This window comes from Electrona antarctica (assembly GCF_951216825.1).
Source record: "Electrona antarctica genome assembly, chromosome: 8".
Lineage (NCBI taxonomy): Eukaryota > Metazoa > Chordata > Actinopteri > Myctophiformes > Myctophidae > Electrona > Electrona antarctica.
Window position 1 is genome coordinate 30,323,534 of NC_136789.1, and position 25,460 is coordinate 30,348,993.

At 46.0% G+C, this 25,460-nt stretch overlaps 1 protein-coding gene across 1 annotated transcript in view; it reads right to left on the reverse strand.

Moving 5' to 3' along the window:
• Window positions 1–213: 213 nt before the first annotated feature.
• trpv1 (transient receptor potential cation channel, subfamily V, member 1) overlaps window positions 214–25,460 on the reverse strand; it is a 50,488-nt gene continuing 25,241 nt past the window's right edge. The window contains exons 6-16 of the mRNA XM_079507865.1: window positions 23,559–23,738; window positions 20,751–20,903; window positions 19,427–19,522; window positions 18,541–18,611; window positions 17,389–17,554; window positions 13,622–13,688; window positions 12,522–12,753; window positions 11,214–11,358; window positions 3,450–3,577; window positions 1,782–1,897; window positions 214–348 (exon numbers count right to left, since the gene is read on the reverse strand). Coding sequence (XP_079363991.1) covers window positions 227–348; window positions 1,782–1,897; window positions 3,450–3,577; window positions 11,214–11,358; window positions 12,522–12,753; window positions 13,622–13,688; window positions 17,389–17,554; window positions 18,541–18,611; window positions 19,427–19,522; window positions 20,751–20,903; window positions 23,559–23,738 — 1,476 coding nt within the window. The 3' untranslated portion in view covers window positions 214–226. The remainder of the gene's footprint in view (window positions 349–1,781; window positions 1,898–3,449; window positions 3,578–11,213; window positions 11,359–12,521; window positions 12,754–13,621; window positions 13,689–17,388; window positions 17,555–18,540; window positions 18,612–19,426; window positions 19,523–20,750; window positions 20,904–23,558; window positions 23,739–25,460) is intronic.

Consider the following 25,460-nt stretch of genomic DNA (forward strand, 5'->3'; position numbering starts at 1 on the left):
AGGACCCCCATGTAGGTTTGATCTGAATTAGGCTACGGTCCCCCGTTTAATGGCATTATTTCTATCTCTGGGATATATATTGTAAAATCAATGTTAATTTAACTCTGCGAGAGTTACAGACCCAAGAGGGTCCATTTGGTTCCTAACTATCACTTAGCTGGGGACCCCCTGGAACTCCCTCAAGGACCCCTAGGGGTCCCCGGACCCCACTTTGGGAGCCACTGCTTCAGACCGGACTGGAGGACAGAGGGCTCATCTCTGTGGGCTGTTGTTGTTGTGTTTGTTGGCCATGATGTCTCTGCCGAGTGTAGCGGCTGGCTTCCCTGAAGTAGCCTCTCCAGCTCCTCCCTGTGGACAAACGGGGAAATGAATTGCAGAGCAAGAAAATGGTCACACCATGCCTACTATGAAAATCTCAGAGAGAAAAAAAAAAAAAACAGCGTTGATTTCGTCGACTAAGACTTTGACGAAAAATGTGCGTCGACTACATTTTTTCACTTTCACTCAATAAAAGCTAAGCTATAATGACTAAAACTAAGACTAAATATACTGTACTGTCAATTTCGTCAACAAATAAAAACTAGACTAAAATGTCAGGACTAGTGGAGAAGAGAATCAGTATAAGTCATTTTATGTTTGGTTGCGCTCGGAAAATAGCAGATCACAAAGCTCACAACGTGTCGCAGCGTGACCCGTTGTGGGCTTGTAGATCTGTTATTTTCAACATGTAACCAAGTGTAAAATCAGCCATTATGACGACATCAAGGCCCGCCAAAGTACATTTTATCCGACTGAATCAACTGCAGATTTAGTCGACTAAAATCCTATGCTATTCAGTCAACTAAACACTAAAACATTTCAGACGGCTAAAATGTGAAATTAAGTTTTATTCAAAAGACTATATGACTAAACTAAAATCAACACTAGTGTACAGCAGGGGTTCTCAACGTTTTTGGCCGGGGACCCCCGGAAATGCTTTGGCAATATCACGGGACCCCCGCCCCGCCCCCTCCCGACCCCCAATATAAATTGACTGCTACAATAACCTTAACGCATTTTGGGCGGGAACCCCTTTTGGTGTTTTAAGCATTATGTTATAATTTAGCTATTGAAAAATAGCAGATCTACAAGCTCATAGCACGCCACCGAGTGGCGCGCTATGAACTTGTAGGTCTGCTATTTTTGAAAAACCGTGAAAAAAGATTATTTTTTTTTGAAAATAATTTGGGGACCCCCTAAAATAATTTGGTGACCCCCCGAGGGGTCGCGACCCACGGGTTGAGAACCCCTGGTGTACAGTACGTTATGGCAGTGGTTCTCAATCTTTTCAGGCTGGGACCCCCAAAATAATGACATTTGAACTCATGGGGACCCTCACCCTGAGAAGCACTTGCAATATTGTAGGAGTTCAGTTGAGATTTCTTTTCCTTTTTTTAAATTGTGAAAACAGCAGATCTACAAGCTCACAATGCCTCCAATGTGAGGCGTTGTGTGTTTGTAGATCTGCTATTTTCACTTTTCCCCGAATATTTGACAATTTTACCAACCAGTGTTTCACCAGGTTTTTGTTGATTACTTTTGATGCAGTATTGTTTTTGTCTTTTCTTTCTTTCCTTTTGAGGTATTAAAAAGGTCTTGAAAGCCCTTAATAAATGGTCACTTCACTGTCTCCTGGGGACCCCCCCCCAAAGAATATGTGGGGTCCCGACCCACAGGTTGAGAACGCCTGCGTTATGTGATTGTTCACAGAGACATTTTGGAGTCTTTCCATCCATCCATACCTCTGCCGTCGGCCGGGCTGTGCGCGGGAGACGGGACGGCCCGCTCGCGGTCCCCCGGCTCCTCGTTGATTATGCCCAGGTTTATGTTCCATATGTTCCAGTTGACTTCCTCCACCCTGGAGACACAGGAGGAAACACGTGCACCAATTATAGCGCGCCGTGCGAACACGCCAGTCAGCTGTCAGAGACATGGAGACGGACCGCCACCGAGGAGAAGGAGGAGGAGTGTCAGAGGAGCTCGTCCACTTCTACCCTCGCAGGAGCAGCGTTGTGCATTTTCGAGAAGAAAAACATTGTTAATAGAGTCTAAACCCCCCCTTTGTTGCACTTCTAGTTTGTTATTATGAAATGGATGGAAAGCGATCAATGTAAAATTACAGTTCACATTTCTTGCACACAATGTATCCTAGGGCGGCTACCGTCCTAAAGTCGGCTCTTCGGTGCTACTGAAAACTTCTGACGAGCCGAAATCATTTCGGCACTACAGCGCCGAAACAGCGGTAAAATAGGAGCATGAATCGGCCCTTAGATGTAACTAGACCATGCCTGGGCAACTGGCGGCCCGGGGGCCACATGCGGCCTCCCACCTTCACTTAATGCGGCCCTCAGGTTACTGTGGGAATACTGATATATTGTTGATTTCAGCTGTCACAATTCTGATACAAAACATGCAAACATGACCCGCTTTAATTACTTCAGTCTATATCGGTAGCTTAATGACTGCTATTAAAATGTTGTCTTTTTTTATGTCCAATGTCAATTTACATTTAAGTTCATAAAGTTAACGTAGTATAACTAAATGCAATTGAAATTAAATAAAAATGTTACTTTTCAGGATTCCAATTGAAAAACAGCAAAAAAAGAATTCAGGATTTCAATTCAATTATAGCAAAAATAGCAGATCTACAAGCTCAAAATGCGTCGTGGTGGTGTTGGAACTATAGTGGCCCTCTGGAGTGAGTGTGGAACTATAGTGGCCCTCTGGAGTGAGTGTGGAACTATAGTGGCCCTCTGGAGTGAGTGTGGAACTATAGTGGCCCTCTGGAGTGAGTGTGGAACTACACGTTGGCCCTCTGGAGTGAGTGTGGAACTATAGTGGCCCTCTGGAGTGAGTGTGGAACTACACGTTGGCCCTCTGGAGTGAGTGTGGAACTATAGTGGCCCTCTGGAGTGAGTGTGGAACTATAGTGGCCCTCTGGAGTGAGTGTGGAACTATAGTGGCCCTCTGGAGTGAGTGTGGAACTACACGTTGGCCCTCTGGAGTGAGTGTGGAACTATAGTGGCCCTCTGGAGTGAGTGTGGAACTATAGTGGCCCTCTGGAGTGAGTGTGGAACTATAGTGGCCCTCTGGAGTGAGTGTGGAACTATAGTGGCCCTCTGGAGTGAGTGTGGAACTACACGTTGGCCCTCTGGAGTGAGTGTGGAACTATAGTGGCCCTCTGGAGTGAGTGTGGAACTACACGTTGGCCCTCTGGAGTGAGTGTGGAACTATAGTGGCCCTCTGGAGTGAGTGTGGAACTACACGTTGGCCCTCTGGAGTGAGTGTGGAACTATAGTGGCCCTCTGGAGTGAGTGTGGAACTATAGTGGCCCTCTGGAGTGAGTGTGGAACTACACGTTGGCCCTCTCCATCTTCAACATTGCCCACCCACCCCTGAACTATACAAACCTGAAGCACCGTCGGCGGTCGCGGTCCCCTCCAGCCGTGGCGCTGAGATCCTTCTCCACCCCAGAGCGGAACTTGTCTCTCAGACAACGAGGCAGGCCCTTCTCCAGGTCCATGATGGTGATGGCCCTCTGAAGCATAGATATGAACCCATTTTGACCTGAGATCAGATTCTAAAAATGTCTTCTAAATCCTGACAGTTTTCTGAAAAAGCTATGTCAGTCGTTCTTTGATTTTTCAATAGCTAAAACATAACATAATGCTAACACCAAAAGGGGTTCCCGCCCAAAATGGGTTAAAAAAAAATAGATGCCTCATTGGTTGCTGCAGTTCGTTGGAGCCATGTGTGTTGAAGGAGAGGCGGAAGAATTTACACTGGGGGAGGAAGTATACGCCGGAAGTGTGGAAGGCACGTTACGTACGTCACACTGCCACTCAAGTGATTACTGGCCAATCACAGCGCATCTTTTCCGGGACTTATCAGACCCGAACATGCGCTCTGTGACGCACGCTCATGCTTCCGCGGTGCTTCGCAAGGAATCTCGGGAAAATGTTGCCCTCCCTTGAGCACATACGCTCACATGTTTTACTATAGTATATTACGTTGCTGTCGGGAGGAAACCTCCTAACTCCAATTGTGAGTTGTTGGTTTTTTTGTGTGGCATAAATCAGTGCTATTGAACACCCTTTACGTCTGTGTGTTGTTTCTAAAATATTGAACCAATGGAAAGTAGTAAAATAAATGCTTGGGACAAAACCTCTTAACTCCATTGGACCCTCAAACTCATGTCTGCTAAAGCAACTAACTCCACCACCCTCAGCCTCTCATGGAAGTAATTGACAATATATAAAGTCACAACACCAACTTTGATGAGGCAGTATTGCTTTTGTTTTAAAAATATAAGGTTTTCTTAATTTCCTGAAAAATTTATATTTTTCATTTTCCTGAAAAATTACCATTTTCTGCATAATCTGCATCTACCTGCCGGTGCTCTAGGTAGGGAAGGGGTTCTCAACGTTTTTGGCTTGGGACCCCCGGAAATTTGCGAGACATGGCCAAAGCCATGCTCTAGGGCAATGGTTCCCAAACGTATTCATGTCAAGGACCCCCAAAATGACACTCATTAGCCCGCGGATCCCCATTACAAAAGATTATGCCAAGGACTCCCATAAGAGAAGATTTTTACAGCCAGCTCTAGCAGTGATTTTCAACTATTTTCATTTCAAGGACCCCCCAGTTTGATATGCAACAGGCTACGGACCCCCATTTAATGGTATTTCTATCTCTGAGACCCCCAATTATATTGTAAAATCAATGTTCATTTAACTGTGTACACTCTCAGAGTTACAGGCCCATAAGGGTCCATTTGGTTCCAAATGATCATTTAGCTGGGGACCCCCTGGAACTCCCTCAAGGACCCCTGGGGGTCCCCGGACCCCACTTTGGAAACCACTGCTCTAGGGGGTGACCTGCTCACCTGTAGCTTCCAGATGCCCATGCTCTAGAGGTTACCTGTAGCTTCCAGATGCCCATGCTCTAGAGGTTACCTGTAGCTTCCAGATGCCCATGCTCTAGAGGTTACCTGTAGCTTCCAGATGCCCATGATCTAGAGGTTAACCTGCTCACCTGTAGCTTCCAGATGCCCATGATCTAGAGGTTACCTGTATCTTCCAGATGCCCATGATCTAGAGGTTACCTGTATCTTCCAGATGCCATGCTCTAGAGGTTACCTGTATAGCTTCCAGATGCCCATGCTCTAGAGGTTACCTGTATCTTCCAGATGCCCATGATCTAGAGGTTACCTGTAGCTTCCAGATGCCCATGCTCTAGAGGTCACCTGTATCTTCCAGATGCCCATGCTCTAGAGGTCACCTGTATCTTCCAGATGCCCATGCTCTAGAGGTTACCTGTAGCTTCCAGATGCCCATGATCTAGAGGTTACCTGTAGCTTCCAGATGCCCATGCTCTAGAGGTTACCTGTAGCTTCCAGATGCCCATGCTCTAGAGGTTACCTGTAGCTTCCAGATGCCCATGATCTAGAGGTTACCTGCAGCTTCCAGATGCCCATGCTCTAGAGGTTAACCTGCTCACCTGTAGCTTCCAGATGCCATGCTCTAGAGGTTACCTGTAGCTTCCAGATGCCCATGCTCTAGAGGTTACCTGTATATCTTCCAGATGCCCATGCTCTAGAGGTTACCTGTAGCTTCCAGATGCCCATGCTCTAGAGGTTACCTGTAGCTTCCAGATGCCCATGCTCTAGAGGTTACCTGTAGCTTCCAGATGCCATGCTCTAGAGGTTACCTGTAGCTTCCAGATGCCATGCTCTAGAGGTTACCTGTAGCTTCCAGATGCCCATGCTCTAGAGGTTACCTGTAGCTTCCAGATGCCATGCTCTAGAGGTTACCTGTAGCTTCCAGATGCCCATGCTCTAGAGGTTACCTGTAGCTTCCAGATGCCCATGCTCTAGAGGTTACCTGTAGCTTCCAGATGCCCATGATCTAGAGGTTAACCTGCTCACCTGTAGCTTCCAGATGCCCATGATCTAGAGGTTACCTGTATCTTCCAGATGCCCATGATCTAGAGGTTACCTGTATCTTCCAGATGCCATGCTCTAGAGGTTACCTGTATAGCTTCCAGATGCCCATGCTCTAGAGGTTACCTGTATCTTCCAGATGCCCATGATCTAGAGGTTACCTGTAGCTTCCAGATGCCCATGCTCTAGAGGTCACCTGTATCTTCCAGATGCCCATGCTCTAGAGGTCACCTGTATCTTCCAGATGCCCATGCTCTAGAGGTTACCTGTAGCTTCCAGATGCCCATGATCTAGAGGTTACCTGTAGCTTCCAGATGCCCATGCTCTAGAGGTTACCTGTAGCTTCCAGATGCCCATGCTCTAGAGGTTACCTGTAGCTTCCAGATGCCCATGATCTAGAGGTTACCTGCAGCTTCCAGATGCCCATGCTCTAGAGGTTAACCTGCTCACCTGTAGCTTCCAGATGCCATGCTCTAGAGGTTACCTGTAGCTTCCAGATGCCCATGCTCTAGAGGTTACCTGTATATCTTCCAGATGCCCATGCTCTAGAGGTTACCTGTAGCTTCCAGATGCCCATGCTCTAGAGGTTACCTGTAGCTTCCAGATGCCCATGCTCTAGAGGTTACCTGTAGCTTCCAGATGCCATGCTCTAGAGGTTACCTGTAGCTTCCAGATGCCATGCTCTAGAGGTTACCTGTAGCTTCCAGATGCCCATGCTCTAGAGGTTACCTGTAGCTTCCAGATGCCATGCTCTAGAGGTTACCTGTAGCTTCCAGATGCCCATGCTCTAGAGGTTACCTGTAGCTTCCAGATGCCATGCTCTAGAGGTTACCTGTAGCTTCCAGATGCCATGCTCTAGAGGTTACCTGTAGCTTCCAGATGCCCATGCTCTAGAGGTTACCTGTAGCTTCCAGATGCCATGCTCTAGAGGTTACCTGTAGCTTCCAGATGCCCATGCTCTAGAGGTTACCTGTAGCTTCCAGATGCCCATGCTCTAGAGGTTACCTGTATCTTCCAGATGCCCATGCTCTAGAGGTTACCTGTATAGCTTCCAGATGCCATGCTCTAGAGGTTACCTGTATAGCTTCCAGATGCCATGCTCTAGACTAGGTTACCTGTAGCTTCCAGATGCCCATGCTCTAGAGGTTACCTGTAGCTTCCAGATGCCATGCTCTAGAGGTTACCTGTAGCTTCCAGATGCCCATGATCTAGAGGTTACCTGTATAGCTTCCAGATGCCCATGCTCTAGAGGTTACCTGTAGCTTCCAGATGCCCATGCTCTAGAGGTTACCTGTAGCTTCCAGATGCCATGCTCTAGAGGTTACCTGTATCTTCCAGATGCCATGCTCTAGAGGTTACCTGTAGCTTCCAGATGCCCATGCTCTAGAGGTTACCTGTAGCTTCCAGATGCCCATGCTCTAGAGGTTACCTGTAGCTTCCAGATGCCCATGATCTAGAGGTTACCTGTAGCTTCCAGATGCCATGCTCTAGAGGTTACCTGTATCTTCCAGATGCCATGATCTAGAGGTTACCTGTATCTTCCAGATGCCCATGCTCTAGAGGTTACCTGTCTCTTCCAGATGCCCATGCTCTAGAGGTTACCTGTAGCTTCCAGATGCCCATGCTCTAGAGGTTACCTGTATAGCTTCCAGATGCCCATGCTCTAGAGGTTACCTGTAGCTTCCAGATGCCCATGCTCTAGAGGTTACCTGTAGCTTCCAGATGCCCATGATCTAGAGGTCACCTGTATCTTCCAGATGCCCATGATCTAGAGGTCACCTGTATCTTCCAGATGCCCATGATCTAGAGGTCACCTGTATCTTCCAGATGCCCATGCTCTAGAGGTCACCTGTATCTTCCAGATGCCCATGCTCTAGAGGTCACCTGTATCTTCCAGATGCCCATGCTCTAGAGGTTACCTGTAGCTTCCAGATGCCCATGCTCTAGAGGTTACCTGTAGCTTCCAGATGCCCATGCTCTAAAGGTTACCTGTATAGCTTCCAGATGCCCATGCTCTAGAGGTTACCTGTGTAGCTTCCAGATGCCATGCTCTAGAGGTTACCTGTAGCTTCCAGATGCCCATGCTCTAGAGGTTACCTGTGTAGCTTCCAGATGCCATGCTCTAGAGGTTACCTGTAGCTTCCAGATGCCCATGCTCTAGAGGTTACCTGTAGCTTCCAGATGCCCATGATCTAGAGGTTACCTGCAGCTTCCAGATGCCCATGCTCTAGAGGTTAACCTGCTCACCTGTAGCTTCCAGATGCCATGCTCTAGAGGTTACCTGTAGCTTCCAGATGCCCATGCTCTAGAGGTTACCTGTATATCTTCCAGATGCCCATGCTCTAGAGGTTACCTGTAGCTTCCAGATGCCCATGCTCTAGAGGTTACCTGTAGCTTCCAGATGCCCATGCTCTAGAGGTTACCTGTAGCTTCCAGATGCCATGCTCTAGAGGTTACCTGTAGCTTCCAGATGCCATGCTCTAGAGGTTACCTGTAGCTTCCAGATGCCCATGCTCTAGAGGTTACCTGTAGCTTCCAGATGCCATGCTCTAGAGGTTACCTGTAGCTTCCAGATGCCCATGCTCTAGAGGTTACCTGTAGCTTCCAGATGCCATGCTCTAGAGGTTACCTGTAGCTTCCAGATGCCATGCTCTAGAGGTTACCTGTAGCTTCCAGATGCCCATGCTCTAGAGGTTACCTGTAGCTTCCAGATGCCATGCTCTAGAGGTTACCTGTAGCTTCCAGATGCCCATGCTCTAGAGGTTACCTGTAGCTTCCAGATGCCCATGCTCTAGAGGTTACCTGTATCTTCCAGATGCCCATGCTCTAGAGGTTACCTGTATAGCTTCCAGATGCCATGCTCTAGAGGTTACCTGTATAGCTTCCAGATGCCATGCTCTAGACTAGGTTACCTGTAGCTTCCAGATGCCCATGCTCTAGAGGTTACCTGTAGCTTCCAGATGCCATGCTCTAGAGGTTACCTGTAGCTTCCAGATGCCCATGATCTAGAGGTTACCTGTATAGCTTCCAGATGCCCATGCTCTAGAGGTTACCTGTAGCTTCCAGATGCCCATGCTCTAGAGGTTACCTGTAGCTTCCAGATGCCATGCTCTAGAGGTTACCTGTATCTTCCAGATGCCATGCTCTAGAGGTTACCTGTAGCTTCCAGATGCCCATGCTCTAGAGGTTACCTGTAGCTTCCAGATGCCCATGCTCTAGAGGTTACCTGTAGCTTCCAGATGCCCATGATCTAGAGGTTACCTGTAGCTTCCAGATGCCATGCTCTAGAGGTTACCTGTATCTTCCAGATGCCATGATCTAGAGGTTACCTGTATCTTCCAGATGCCCATGCTCTAGAGGTTACCTGTATCTTCCAGATGCCCATGCTCTAGAGGTTACCTGTAGCTTCCAGATGCCCATGCTCTAGAGGTTACCTGTATAGCTTCCAGATGCCCATGCTCTAGAGGTTACCTGTAGCTTCCAGATGCCCATGCTCTAGAGGTTACCTGTAGCTTCCAGATGCCCATGATCTAGAGGTCACCTGTATCTTCCAGATGCCCATGATCTAGAGGTCACCTGTATCTTCCAGATGCCCATGATCTAGAGGTCACCTGTATCTTCCAGATGCCCATGCTCTAGAGGTCACCTGTATCTTCCAGATGCCCATGCTCTAGAGGTCACCTGTATCTTCCAGATGCCCATGCTCTAGAGGTTACCTGTAGCTTCCAGATGCCCATGCTCTAGAGGTTACCTGTAGCTTCCAGATGCCCATGCTCTAAAGGTTACCTGTATAGCTTCCAGATGCCCATGCTCTAGAGGTTACCTGTGTAGCTTCCAGATGCCATGCTCTAGAGGTTACCTGTAGCTTCCAGATGCCCATGCTCTAGAGGTTACCTGTGTAGCTTCCAGATGCCATGCTCTAGAGGTTACCTGTAGCTTCCAGATGCCCATGCTCTAGAGGTTACCTGTATCTTCCAGATGCCCATGCAGTCTAGAGGTTACCTGTATCTTCCAGATGCCATGCTCTAGAGGTTAACCTGCTCACCTGTAGCTTCCAGATGCCCATGCTCTAGAGGTTACCTGTATCTTCCAGATGCCCATGCAGTCTAGAGGTTACCTGTATCTTCCAGATGCCATGCTCTAGAGGTTAACCTGCTCACCTGTAGCTTCCAGATGCCCATGCTCTAGAGGTTACCTGTATCTTCCAGATGCCATGCTCTAGAGGTCACCTGGAGCTTCCAGATGCCCATGCTCTAGAGGTTACCTGTAGCTTCCAGATGCCCATGCTCTAGAGGTCACCTGTAGCTTCCAGATGCCCATGCTCTAGAGGTTACCTGTAGCTTCCAGATGCCCATGCTCTAGAGGTTACCTGTATCTTCCAGATGCCCATGATCTAGAGGTTACCTGTGTAGCTTCCAGATGCCCATGCTCTAGAGGTTACCTGTGTAGCTTCCAGATGCCCATGCTCTAGAGGTTACCTGTATCTTCCAGATGCCCATGCAGTCTAGAGGTTTCCTGTATCTTCCAGATGCCATGCTCTAGAGGTTAACCTGCTCACCTGTAGCTTCCAGATGCCCATGCTCTAGAGGTTACCTGTAGCTTCCAGATGCCATGCTCTAGAGGTTACCTGTGTAGCTTCCAGATGCCCATGCTCTAGAGGTTACCTGTATCTTCCAGATGCCCATGCAGTCTAGAGGTTACCTGTATCTTCCAGATGCCATGCTCTAGAGGTTAACCTGCTCACCTGTAGCTTCCAGATGCCCATGCTCTAGAGGTTACCTGTAGCTTCCAGATGCCATGATCTAGAGGTTACCTGTATATCTTCCAGATGCCATGCTCTAGAGGTCACCTGTATCTTCCAGATTCCATGTTCTAGAGGTTACCTGTAGCTTCCAGATGCCATGCTGTAGAGGTTTATCTGTAGCTTCCAGATGCCCATGCTCTAGAGGTTACCTGTAGCTTCCAGATGCCCATGCTCTAGAGGTTACCTGTAGCTTCCAGATGCCCATGCTCTAGAGGTTACCTGTAGCTTCCAGATGCCCATGCTCTAGAGGTTACCTGTAGCTTCCAGATGCCCATGATCTAGAGGTTACCTGTATCTTCCAGATGCCCATGCTCTAGAGGTTACCTGTATCTTCCAGATGCCCATGCTCTAGAGGTTACCTGTATCTTCCAGATGCCCATGCTCTAGAGGTTACCTGTAGCTTCCAGATGCCCATGCTCTAGAGGTTACCTGTAGCTTCCAGATGCCCATGCTCTCGGCGGTGATCTGCTCCACGGTGCGGCTCATGAGGGCGATGAGCATGTTGAGCAGCAGGATGTAGGTGAGGATGATGTAGGAGATGAGCAGCACGTAGAACACCTCCTTGTACTCGTACCTGTAGGGATGGAAGCTCGTTAATCTTTATGGATCAGGCTTATCGAGCTGGGTTCTAATCGAGCCCACTATCGAGCATTTTCTATTATTTTGTGGAAAGACGGGAGATGACGATACATTCAGAACAGAGCCAGTATCTTTTACCACTGCCTTCAAATAAGGTACTTTTCTAACAGAGAGAAGCAGGCCTTTTTACTTTTGGAAAATAATATTGAAACTGTTAACTGGTTGTGTGTACCGTCATGTTCAAAGCATCATTTTGTTTACCCGGACAGCGCTGGTTGGCAGGTATACACTTTTAGACAGACATGTTTGTGCCAGCGTGGGTGATTACATGTTCAAAGCATCATTTTGTTTACCCGGACAGCGCTGGTTGGCAGGTATACAGACATGTTTGTGCCAGCGTGGGTGATTACATTTATTTCTTGATCGCCTCTGGTCTTGATTGTATGCTTGATAAGCCCAAAGCTTATTGATACCGGGTACTCAATAAGCTTGTCATCAGGTATTTTCTTTAGGGAATCGGGTTGGTAAATGGTGCATTTAGTATATATAGCGCCATTATCCAAGGCGCTATACAGAGATTGTGCATTACATTCACACATTCACACACCGATGCCGTTGGAAACCATGCAAGGCACCAACCAGCACATCGGGAGCAGTTAGGGGTTCAGAGTCTTGCTCAAGGACACTTCCACACTCTGGGGGAGCCCACAGGGATCGAACTGGAAACCTCACGGTTCCCATCCGGCCACTCTACCCCTGAGCCACCGCCGCCCCAAGCTGCCCCGGAATGGTTTCAAGCCGCATCCATTTGGAGCTCCGTACCTCTCTGTGAACTCCAGGTCTCCCATGAGCTCCATACCTCTCTGTGAACTCCAGGTCTCCCATGAGCTCTGTACCTCTCTGTGAACTCCAGGTCTCCCATTTGGAGCTCCGTACCTCTCTGTGAACTCCAGGTCTCCCATGAGCTCCATACCTCTCTGTGAACTCCAGGTCTCCCATGAGCTCCATACCTCTCTGTGAACTCCAGGTCTCCCATGAGCTCTGTACCTCTCTGTGAACTCCAGGTCTCCCATGAGCTCCATACCTCTCTGTGAACTCCAGGTCTCCCATGAGCTCTGTACCTCTCTGTGAACTCCAGGTCTCCCATGAGCTCTGTACCTCTCTGTGAACTCCAGGTCTCCCATGCCGATGGTGAACTTGAAGAGCTCCAGGGTGGTGTAGGAGATGTTTCGGTAGGTGGGTTTCAGACAGCCCTCCCTCTCCTCGGGGGGTGGCGCCCCTCCAAAAAGACTCCTGCCGCCGCTGCTGCCGTTGGTCGCTGCGGCATCGGGAGGAGTGGCGGTGCTGCCGTTGGTGGTCCCGGCAGGGTCTATGAGCAGGGTCACCACCGCTGGGACGGCAAAATGAGGACAGTTATTTCTTTATTTTTTAGGGCTTTTTTCCTGCCTTTATTGATAGGTTGAAAGTAGACTGATAGGAAATGGGGAGAGAGATGCGGGGGAAGACATGCGGCAAAGGCCGTCGGGATCGGGAGTCGAACCCCATTTCCTATCCATGGTTAATGGTTAATGGTTAATGGTTTGAGAGGACATGCAAGAATACCTGCTGAGAATCCTTACTGGTTTGAGAGGACATGAAGTGACTTAATGGTTTGAGAGGACATGCAAGAATACCTGCTGAGAATCCAAACAGTGACTTAATGGTTTGAGAGGACATGAAGTGACTTAATGGTTTGAGAGGACATGAAGTGACTTAATGGTTTGAGAGGACATGAAGTGACTTAATGGTTTGAGAGGACATGAAGTGACTTAATGGTTTGAGAGGACATGAAGTGACTTAATGGTCTGAGAGGACATGAAGTGACTTAATGGTTTGAGAGGACATGAAGTGACTTAATGGTTTGAGAGGACATGAAGTGACTTAATGGTCTGAGAGGACATGAAGTGACTTAATGGTCTGAGAGGACATGAAGTGACTTAATGGTTTGAGAGGACATGAAGTGACTTAATGGTTTGAGAGGACATGAAGTGACTTAATGGTTTGAGAGGACATGAAGTGACTTAATGGTCTGAGAGGACATGAAGTGACTTAATGGTTTGAGAGGACATGAAGTGACTTAATGGTTTGAGAGGACATGAAGTGACTTAATGGTCTGAGAGGACATGAAGTGACTTAATGGTTTGAGAGGACATGAAGTGACTTAATGGTCTGAGAGGACATGAAGTGACTTAATGGTTTGAGAGGACATGCAAGAATACCTGCTGAGAATCCAAACAGGAAGACGAGGTAGACGAAGAGAAAACGCAGTATGTCACTAAGGATCATCTGGAGGAGAACAAAGAAGACCGTATTAGATGCCCAATTTATATTGATTATTTATTAAGTGCTATTTAGCAACATATAGTATATCCCAGCTGCAGTGAGGGGTGTGTGTGCAGTGGAGGAAAAAGTACTCAATTTGTTTTTTTACTTAAGTAAAAGTATTACCACTGCAATGTAGAACTACTCCGTTGCGAGTAAAAGTCCGGAATTCAAAATGTACTTGAGTAAAAGTACAAAAGTATTGGTATCCCAAGATGCTGGAAAACTCAACACAATAAAACAACGGTTGGGGGCAGAGCATTCACACACCACAATAAAACAACGGTTTGGGGGCAGAGCATTCACACACCACAATAAAACAACGGTTTGGGGGCAGAGCATTCACACACCACAATAAAACAACGGTTTGGGGGCAGAGCATTCACACTACAATAAAACAACGGTTGGGGGCAGAGCATTCACACACCACAATAAAACAACGGTTGGGGGCAGAGCATTCACACTCCACAATAAAACAACGGTTGGGGGCAGAGCATTCACACTACAATAAAACAACGGTTTGGGGGCAGAGCATTCACACACCACAATAAAACAACGGTTTGGGGGCAGAGCATTCAAACACCACAATAAAACAACGGTTTGGGGGCAGAGCATTCACACCACAATAAAACAACAGTTGGGGGCAGAGCATTCACACACCATAATAAAACAACGGTTTGGGGGCAGAGCATTCACACCACAATAAAACAACAGTTGGGGGCAGAGCATTCACACACCACAATAAAACAACGGTTGGGGGCAGAGCATTCACACCACAATAAAACAACAGTTGGGGGCAGAGCATTCAAACACCACAATAAAACAACGGTTTGGGGGCAGAGCATTCACACACCACAATAAAACAACGGTTGGGGGCAGAGCATTCACACTCCACAATAAAACAACGGTTTGGGGGCAGAGCATTCACACACCACAATAAAACAACGGTTTGGGGGCAGAGCATTCAAACACCACAATAAAACAACGGTTTGGGGGCAGAGCATTCACACCACAATAAAACAACGGTTTGGGGGCAGAGCATTCACACACCACAATAAAACAACGGTTGGGGGCAGAGCATTCACACACCACAATAAAACAACGGTTGGGGGCAGAGCATTCACACTCCACAATAAAACAACGGTTGGGGGCAGAGCATTCACACTCCACAATAAAACAACGGTTGGGGGCAGAGCATTCACACTCCACAATAAAACAACGGTTTGGGGGCAGAGCATTCACACACCACAATAAAACAACGGTTTGGGGGCAGAGCATTCACACTCCACAATAAAACAACGGTTGGGGGCAGAGCATTCACACTCCACAATAAAACAACGGTTGGGGGCAGAGCATTCACACTCCACAATAAAACAACGGTTGGGGGCAGAGCATTCACACTCCACAATAAAACAACGGTTTGGGGGCAGAGCATTCACACTCCACAATAAAACAACGGTTGGGGGCAGAGCATTCACACCACAATAAAACAACGGTTTGGGGGCAGAGCATTCAAACACCACAATAAAACAACGGTTGGGGGCAGAGCATTCACACACCACAATAAAACAACGGTTTGGGGGCAGAGCATTCACACACCACAATAAAACAACGGTTTGGGGGCAGAGCATTCACACACCACAATAAAACAACGGTTTGGGGGCAGAGCATTCAAACACCACAATAAAACAACGGTTGGGGGCAGAGCATTCACACTCCACAATAAAACAACGGTTGGGGGCAGAGCATTCACACACCACAATAAAACAACGGTTTGGGGGCAGAGCATTCAAACACCACAATAAAACAACGGTTGGGGGCAGAGCATTCACACTCCACAATAAAACAACGGTTTGGGGGCAGAGCATTCAAACACTACAATAAAACAACGGTTGGGGGCAGAGCATTCAAACACTACAATAAAACAACGGTTTGGGGCAGAGCATTCACACTACAATAAAACAACGGTTGGGGGCAGAGCATTCACACACCACAATAAAACAACGGTTTGGGGGCAGAGCATTCACACTCCACAATAAAACAACGGTTGGGGGCAGAGCATTCACACACCACAATAAAACAACGGTTGGGGGCAGAGCATTCACACACCACAATAAAACAACGGTTGGGGGCAGAGCATTCACACTCCACAATAAAACAACGTTTGGGGGGCAGAGCAGTCACACATCGTGCCCCCTGTCTCTGTAATGCTGTCCCACAAACAGTTCCAGATGCCAAACTCACTAGACATCATTTTAAATCTAGACTTAAAACCCATTTCTTCCCCCTGCATTATGGTTCCCCACTATATTCACCTGTAGTTTTAAAACCTTATGTTATATTAATGGATCTTCTGAACACATTTTTACAGCCATCTGTGCTGATGTTGTGTCCTATCGCATGGTACTGATGTCAGCCATGTGTGTTGACACACTGTATTATGCTTTACTGTGTTTCTTCGCTATTGTGTTACCGTGCTATTGTGTTTCTTCGCTATTGTGTTACCGTGCTATTGTGTTTCTTCGCTATTGTGTTACCGTGCTATTGTGTTACCGTGCTATTGTGTTACTGTGCTATTGTGTTAGGCCTGACTCACACCTTCGCAACAGATTGTTGTATAGCTGATGCATGAGACTTGTTTACTGATGCAAGCTCGCAATTCATTTCCAATGGGAGTCACATGGTTTGACACAACATTTTTGTTGTATGAGGGGGTGGGGGGGCAGTCGAAACACAGCCGAAAGCCGTACAACAAAAATGTTGTGTCAAACCATGTGACTTCCATTGGAAATGCATTGGGGCAAGATGTAAACAAACCCTTTGTTTACATCTAGCATCCAACAATGTTGTATGCTAGATCGAAAGGTGTGAGTGAAGCCCTACTGTGCTATTGTGTTACTGTGCTATTGTGTTTTTTTTTATTGCTGTTTTTTTGCTGTGTATTGTTGTGAAGTGCACAGAGACCCCTTGGGGTGACGTTGCACTATAAATAAAAATAAAAATGAAACTGAAACTGAAAATGTACTTTAAAGTACCGAAAGTAGAAAGTACCCACTATGCAGAATGTGACCCCATTTCAAGCTTTCAAATGAATGGAAATCTTTTGAGAATAGCCGATCTACAAGCTCACAGTGCATTGGAAATACTCGACTAAAGTACACAGACCTCAAACTTGTACTTAACCCATTTTGGGGGCAGGAACCCCTTTTGGTGTTAGCATTATGTTGTGCTTTAGCTATTGAAAAATAGCAGATTTGATATTTTTTTTAAATCGAGGAACGACTGACACAGAAACATAGCTTTTTCAGAAAACTGTCAGGATGTAGAAGACATTTTTAGAATCTGATCTCAGGTCAGAATGGGTTAAGTACAGCACTTAAGTAAATGTGCTTGGTTACTTTCCACCACTGGTGTGTGTGTGTGTGTGTGTGTGTGTGTGTGTGTGTGTGTGTGTGTGTGTGTGTGTGTGTGTGTGTGTGTGTGTGTGTGTGTGTGTGTGTGTGTGTGTGTAGTGTAGTGTAGTGTAGTGCGTGCGTGCGTGCGTGCGTGTGTCTGTGCTATGAAGCCATCGCTAGTACCTTCTGTATCATAGCGCTGTGTGCGTGCGTGCGTGCGTGCGTGCGTGCGTGGATGCGACTGTGCTATGAAGCCATCGCTATAGTACCCTCTGTATCATAACGCTGTAGATCCCCATGTGTCTGTTTCCTCTGGAGAAGTACAGCAGGTTGATCCAGCTCAGAGCCAGACACAGCACCAGGAAGCCCAGGTACTCCTGCCTCCCACAGAAGTACAGCACGGCACAGACCAGGAACAAGACGCTCTGCACAAAACTATGAAGCAGAATACATACAGTACACAGACCAGGAACAAGAGGTTCTGCACAAAACTATAAAGCAGAATACATACAGTACACAGACCAGGAACAAGACGCTCTGCACAAAACTATGAAGCAGAATACATACAGTACACAGACCAGGAACAAGAGGTTCTGCACAAAACTATAAAGCAGATTACATACAGTACACAGACCAGGAACAAGAGGCCCTGCACAAAACTATAAAGCAGAATATACATATAATAACAACGATTCCCCCCAGAGAGATGCAAAAACATTGTATGCAAAAACACAAAGCCGCTTCTAAACGCACAGCTCGCACACTGCCAGGAACACAGTGCATAATGAGCAGGCCATGACATACAGCAAGGTTTGCTTGCGCACGCACGCACGCACGCACGCACGCACGCACGCACGCACGCACGCACGCACGCACGCACGCACGCACGCAGCCACACACGCGCTTCTCTGATGTGATGATCAAAGACTGGGCCTTTTTTTAATGCATAGTTTGTGTGCAAGCAGAAAAATATTACACGTGTCGTCGTGTACTCTTTCATCATCTGATGTGATATCTGATATTTCTTCCAGTGATTCTTTCATAGGCCTACTTTAACCCATTTTGGGCGGGAACCCTTTTTGGTGTTTTAAGCATCATGTTATACTTTAGCTATTGAAAAATAGCAGATCTACAAGCTCATAGCACGCCACCGAGTGGCGCGCTACGAGCTTGTAGGTCTGCTATTTTTTAAAAGTCGTGAAAATGTGCCTCAAATCTTTGAATATATATTCTTTCAGAGTTTCAGTTTTTAACTCAAATCTTTGCTTCTGGGGGGTCCTTTTTTACATGAAATATTGAGAACCACTGATACAGAAACATGAGGTTTTTCAGATTTTTTTTTTAAAGAGATATTTTTTTTAAATTTCGATGTCAGGCCAAAATGGGTTAAAGCAGAGAGTGCACGGGCCGTGGCAACTTACAACAGGATCTCACTGTAGCCGTCAATCAGCAGTGTCTGTAGCTTTGGACGTTTCCTCTTCATGTCTAGTATCTGGGGATTTAGACAAAAATAAAAAATATCAATAATGCAATGTAAAACTACTCCGTTACAAGTAAAAGTCTGGAATTCAAAATGTACTTGAGTAAAGTTGGCTTAATGAATGTTTTGTAATAATAATCCAAATCCACAAAGTAACTAGTAATTCAAGTTTTCAAATAAATGTAGTGGATGCAATATTTGGATCCGAGACATAGGGGAGTGGAAGTTAAAGTATTGGAAATCGGAAACACTCAAGCAAAGTACAAATACCTCAAAATGTTACTACCCAACATAAATAAATAAAAACATCTTTGTGCCATTTTTCTGAGGGTTTGTGATGCCGGTGCCCGTCCAACTGTCACATAACAAAACAGCGCCCACATTACCCCTCTGATGAAGAAGTAGCAGGAGGCCACTAGTGAACACATACCCCTCTGATGAAGAAGTAGCAGGAGGCCACTAGTGAACACATACCCCTCTGATGAAGAAGTAGCAGGAGGCCACTAGTGAACACATTACCCCTCTGATGAAGAAGTAGCAGGAGGCCACTAGTGAACACATACCCCTCTGATGAAGAAGTAGCAGGAGGCCACTAGTGAACACATACCCCTCTGATGAAGAAGTAGCAGGAGGCCACTAGTGAACACATACCCCTCTGATGAAGAAGTAGCAGGAGGCCACTAGTGAACACATACCCCTCTCATGAAGAAGTAGCAGGAGGCCACTAGTGAACACATACCCCTCTGATGAAGAAGTAGCAGGAGGCCACTAGTGAACACATACCCCTCTGATGAAGAAGTAGCAGGAGGCCACTAGTGAACACATACCCCTCTGATGAAGAAGTAGCAGGAGGCCAGTGCCATCAGCAGTTGACCTGAGAGGTAGAGGTATCCGTCTGTGGTGTGCTGGATGGAGAACGGTGGCTGGGGAGGACCGGACAACAAGGATCAGTGTGTGAGCCTCTACCCTATAGAAGTGCTTCTCAAGGTAACAGCCAGGTAGGCCTACAGTCGCCCATAATCCATCTCGCCATCGTTTTCTTTCCCGCCGACCTCACGCCGACCGCTCGGTGAGGCGGTTCTTGTATTCTATATTTTGTTTGACTGCGAATAAGGTTAGAAATAAGTTTAGGGTCAGGCATAGTTTTACTGGGGTTAAGTTTAGGAATAGGGTTAAGTTTAGGCATAGTTTTACTGAGGTTAAGTTTAGGAATAGGGTTAGGTTTAGGCATAGTTTTACTGGGGTTAAGTTTAGGAATAGGGTTAGGTTTAGGCATAGTTTTACTGAGGTTAAGTTTAGGAATAGGGTTAGGTTTAGGCATAGTTTTACTGAGGTTAAGTTTAGGAATAGGGTTAGGTTTAGGCATAGTTTTACTGAGGTTAAGTTTAGGAATAGGGTTAGGTTTAGGCATAGTTTTACTGAGGTTAAGTTTAGGAATAGGGTTAGGTTTAGGCATAGTTTTACTGAGGTTAAGTTTAGGAATAGGGTTAGGTTTAGGCATAGTTTTACTGAGGTTAAGTTTAGGAATAGGGTTAGGTTTAGGCATAGTTTTACTGAGGTTAAGTTTAGGAATAGGGTTAGGTTTAGGCATAGTTTTACTGAGGTTAAGTTTAGGAATAGGGTTAGGTTTAGCCATAGTTTTACTGAGGTTAAGGTACTTAGGAATAAGTTAGGTTTAACCGTTTAAGCATAATTGACTTACTTTACTTTAGGAATACCAGGCTGAGCAGTTCGCCCGGGGCGAGTTGGTAAATGGGCGACTCGTTTGGTATTGGTTCTCAACCTTTACAGGCTGTGACCCCTCAAATCATATTTGAGCTAGGGTTCACCCTGACAAGCCCTTGGCATGTAGGAGGCATTTACGTTTAGTTTGACTTGGTTCCACAGATGAGCCGCTGTGAGCTTGTAGATCGGCTATTTTCACAATCATTTCCTCTTTCTTATACTATTTGACAATTTGGCCAATGTTTTATAGTATACAACACGAAGCATCACGTTTTGAGCTTGTAGATCTGCTATTCTTTTTACTAGTTTGGGTCCCGGGAGAATGTCTATAATTTCTCTTTTGGGTCACGCGGCCCTGGTGCTGCCTCCGTGTCTGGCTCACCTTGTCCCTCCCAGAGCCTGGTGCTGCCTCCGTGTCTGGCTCACCTTGTCCTTCTTGTTGTAGGCGACCATGGTGAACACCACCAGGTACAAGACGTAGACCAGGAAGTTGAGGAAAAAGATGCGACCTGCGAACCTGTTCCACTTCTCCTCCAGCAGTCTGCTCAGAGGCTCAAGCTGGAGCATCTGGTGACGATTCTGAAAGGAGATGATTTGTTGTGTTTCAGAACAAAATATTAAAGAGAGACACGGCAGTGGGTCCACGGTGGGGTCACAATATGGGGCACAATTTTGCACCGTAATTGTGTACAGTACAGTACAGTACAGTACAGTACAGTACAGTACAGTACAGTACCACTCAGATGGGTCTGATTTATTTTATTACTAGCTACTAGTTATTATTAGCAATTAGCATTCACTTTCATTACTATTCAATTATACAATTATACACTACAACTACCTATTTAACCAATATTTATTATATATAATATAATACATATAATTATAATATAATATTTTATCTTGTCGTGGCTCTGCTGCAATTTTCTCCCTGCTCATCACAATTATACACCATCATTAAACATTAAGAGCAGGGAGATAGATATACAATAAAACCCCCCATGGGGAACATAAATAACAGAGCCCACCGGTGGTGCTGGGGTGGTGGTGGGAGCAAAACAACCCCCCATGGGGAACATAAATAACAGAGCCCACCGGTGGTGCTGGGGTGGTGGTGGGAGCAAACCATAGAGTATATAAAAGGATAGAGACTGAACTGACGCGAAGCTCCGCCCCCCCAGCTATTCATGTCAGTGGAAGTTGCTCAGTGGCGTTTTGAAGCACCCGGAAGACTGCCGGAAGTACCGTCTCAGAACGTCTACTTCCGCATTTGACCACCAAATGTTGGTGGTCAAATGCGGAAGTGCAACCGAGCGCTCAATGTTAAAGCCCAGCTGCACGGGGTTTCCCGGTCATGAATCCACGGGTCCGCCTGTAGTCCCTCCTCCTACCACTAGGGCCCAGAGCTTCAACGTTGAATAGCCTCACTGGCCCCTTGGAGCAAACAGTACATAACAACAACCAGGAACCATATGCAGAGGAAGGCAGGAAGAAGCATGCAGTCTCTAGCTGTTGCCAGAGCGTATATCTATTCTACGTCCGAGCATAGACATGGTAACGCCCCGCCTGCCTCTGATTGGCCTACCGACACTGCCGGCCTTACCAGAGTTTCCTCTGAGGTGGAAGATAGCTAGTTAGCTGGATAGTCTGCCGCGAGGTTACTCCGTGGTGGGAAATAAATAATACAAGTACGATATAATACAAGAGAATGACAGCTTAGCACGCGCGACAGTAACTTTTATTATTGTAGAAGAGGCAAACTAATATTGTTTATGCCGTTGGCCTGTTTATGTGTAAACTTGAAACATTATTGTACTGTAAAAAGGTCTCTTTTCCCTTGATCTTTATCTTTTTTAGTATAACAGTATTAGTTTACTATAATTAGATTAATACACGATAATCAACACTAACACTTTAATTTAGAACACAGCCAAATCAAATCATAGTACATACGTGTTCAATCAATTATTCAATCAAAGCAAACGGCACAAACAATATTGGTTTGCCTCTTCTACAAAAATTAAAGTTACAAGTTACTGTTGCGTGTTGCCATTCTCTTGTACTTGTATTATTTCCCACCACGGAGAACCCTTGCATCTCGGAGGACAGGCAAGACGGGCAGTGTCGGTAGGCCAATCAGAAGCAGGCGGGCGTTACCATGTCTATGCTCGGACGTAGAAAAGATATACGCGTTGCCAGACCTACCAGACAGCCGCGGCCGTTTTCTCTGTCTGCCGGCGTCTTTTCCGGGTTTTTAGACAGCTGGTGGATGGAAATTAAGCTCCACCCACGTGGCTGAATGCCGCTGGGGCAAGCGGTTCCGGGAATCTGGCCGTCGCGGCATTCAGCCGCGTGGGTGGAGCTTAATTTCCATCCACCAGCTGTCTAAAAACCCGGAAAAGACGCCGGCAGACAGCGGAAAGCGGCCGCGCCTGTCTGCTCAAGTGTGGAAACACTGTAGGTGAGCTTAAAGGACCACTTCACCACTTTTCAACTTATCTTCCTATAATTGGTCCTAACTAATGTTCATGATAAAATACCACCATTTTTTCCTACTCAAGTCTGTGTCTTATAGAAAGGCTGTGGGCAGTTCAGAAACCCGTCCACCAGTGACATCATCAATGGTGAATCCAAGCTAATAGAAACGGCAGGCTTTCTTTTCCTGAAAAGTTGCAATGCAAAAGTTGAAGCCATCGTTCTCACGATAATAAAAATCTAAATATATTTAAAAAAAAATCTGCCTAATGATGATGTCACTGGTGGACGGGTGTCCGAACTGCCCAAAGCCCTCCTATGAGACACAGACTGAGTAGGAAAAAATGGTGGTGTTTTATCATGAACATTAGTGAGGACCAATTATATGAAGAGATGTTGGAAAGTGGTGAAGTGGTCCTTTAAATACCCTGCCCAATTGGTCAGCTGACTGCCACATCAGCGAATGACATGTGGTTCTTGCAAACACTGTATACACCCACATAGTAATGCAGCATATTAACCCCTCAAATACATTTATGTCCTTTGAGCATAGCATGAACCCGCTCAAGTATATCTGACTGAACTAACTCCGCCAGCTACGTATCATTTTATAGTTTATTTTGTATTTTATAGTGTATTTTGAAACGTTAGGTGTATTGTTTGAAATTCGTAACAAGATGCCCTTCTCTGCACCGTGCACGTAATAAATTACAATATGGTATTGGTATAGGTGACTGAATGTATAATGATGTGACTTACAGGAATGTCACTGCCGTAGACCAATATCTCCAAGACGGAGTTGCTGTCCTTGTAAGAGTCCAGAGAGGCCAGGTCGTACAGGGAAGAGTGGACCGGCCCGTAAGCCCACTCGGTGAACTTACGGGACAAGTGTTTGGTGTTACTCTCTTTGAACTCCCGACGCAGGATATGCCCGAAAATCTGTTGGGGGGAACAAATAGAGAATAGGAACGACAAAAAAACTTAGCCAAGACTGAAAACACTCAAATGAAGGCGATACCACTTTGAAACTAGAAAAAGTGCCCCTCGGGGCACAGGTCTCCACCAAGCCAGGTCAGGTTGTGGCCTCCACAATGGATGATTTGAGGCATTTTGTTCCAAAAATGTGTTTTGCAAAAATCAACCTGTTGGTGGCGCTATAACAGGCCAATGTGAAAAGGGTGGGGGATATATTCCTCAGCCTAGTAAGAAAATGTGTGAAAGATTTCACGTAAATTGTACGCTGCGTTCATGATTTGAGGCTTTTCTTCAAAACGGGGCAATCTTGCAAACTGTGAAAGCCAATTATAGCCAATTAGGATGGAATATAAAATATCGGACAGATCCGACTTGAGCACATGACCATAGAGATACTGTGTAACGATTTGTGAGATTTTTGGACAGAATCTGGAGGAGTAATATCAAAAAATATGTTTTACAAAAGTCGGCCTCCTGGTGGCGCTATAAAAGGCAGATGCGGAAAATGCAGGTCAAAGGTTTGTCCTTGGCCTCTAAGGAGTGTGCATGTAACATTTCACGCAGATCAGTGCAGTTTTAGGTAAAACATGTAAAAAGCTGCCTCATGGTGGCGCTATAACAGGCCGTTCTGGAAAATGTGGGGCAGAGGTTCATCGTTGGCATCCAGGGAATGTGTGTGCAAAGTTTGGCATCAACCGGGTTAACGGTGCCGGAGATTAGCTGGTAACGGACGGACGGAAGGACGGACGGACACACACACACACACACGGACGGAGTGCAAAACATACTCTCTAGTCCATGAGCCAGACCCCCCTAATTTGCGCGTTAATTACGAAATGGGTGGGCAAATTCTTGTTTGAATTTTTGACTAGCTGTACATCTCTACTTCACATTTTTGTATGATAACAATCGCAGACTAGCAGCTTAGTGGTAGTTATCATGCATTGAATACATGAACAACTTTTGAACCTTACTTTGTGCAGAGACCAATGAAACCACTTTTCTGCATAATTCAAATATGGGGAATCAATTGGAATGGTTATTTTACTTCCACAAAACTTCCATATATGCTTAAATGGGCTTTTAATGCAGTATTTTGCACACACACATCTAAGAAATTTAAAATAAGGCTTGCACATATCCCCATTTTGGAAGTGTGTGCTAAGAACCAACATGTTCCTAATGGCTATAGAAAACTGCTCACCATTCTAAGCTTTAATATGAGTGGTAACATGTGTTTATACGTTTTGTAACTCTAGAGATATAATCAGAAACACTATTATAGTGTGATAACACAAGCCAGGGCCATAGCTATAGAATCAAATGGGTGGGCAAAGCTGGTGTGATTTTTTTTGACTTGTTGTGCATCTCTACTTCATAGTTTGGCATGATAACCATTGCAGACACATAGCTTAGTGGTCGTTATCATGCATTGAATATGTGGACACCTATATTACCACACACATTCTTACAAAAATATATGATCAACGTTTGAGCCATTATTGTGTAGAGACCTATAATCACACCTTTCTGCATAATTCAAGTAGGATAATTGATTGGAATAGTAATTTTACTTATTCAATACTTTCATATATGCTTAAATGGCTTTTTAATGCAAAATTCTGCACACAAATGGAATAATTTGAAAATAAGTGCTGAATGAGGACATCAACACATAACGCCACC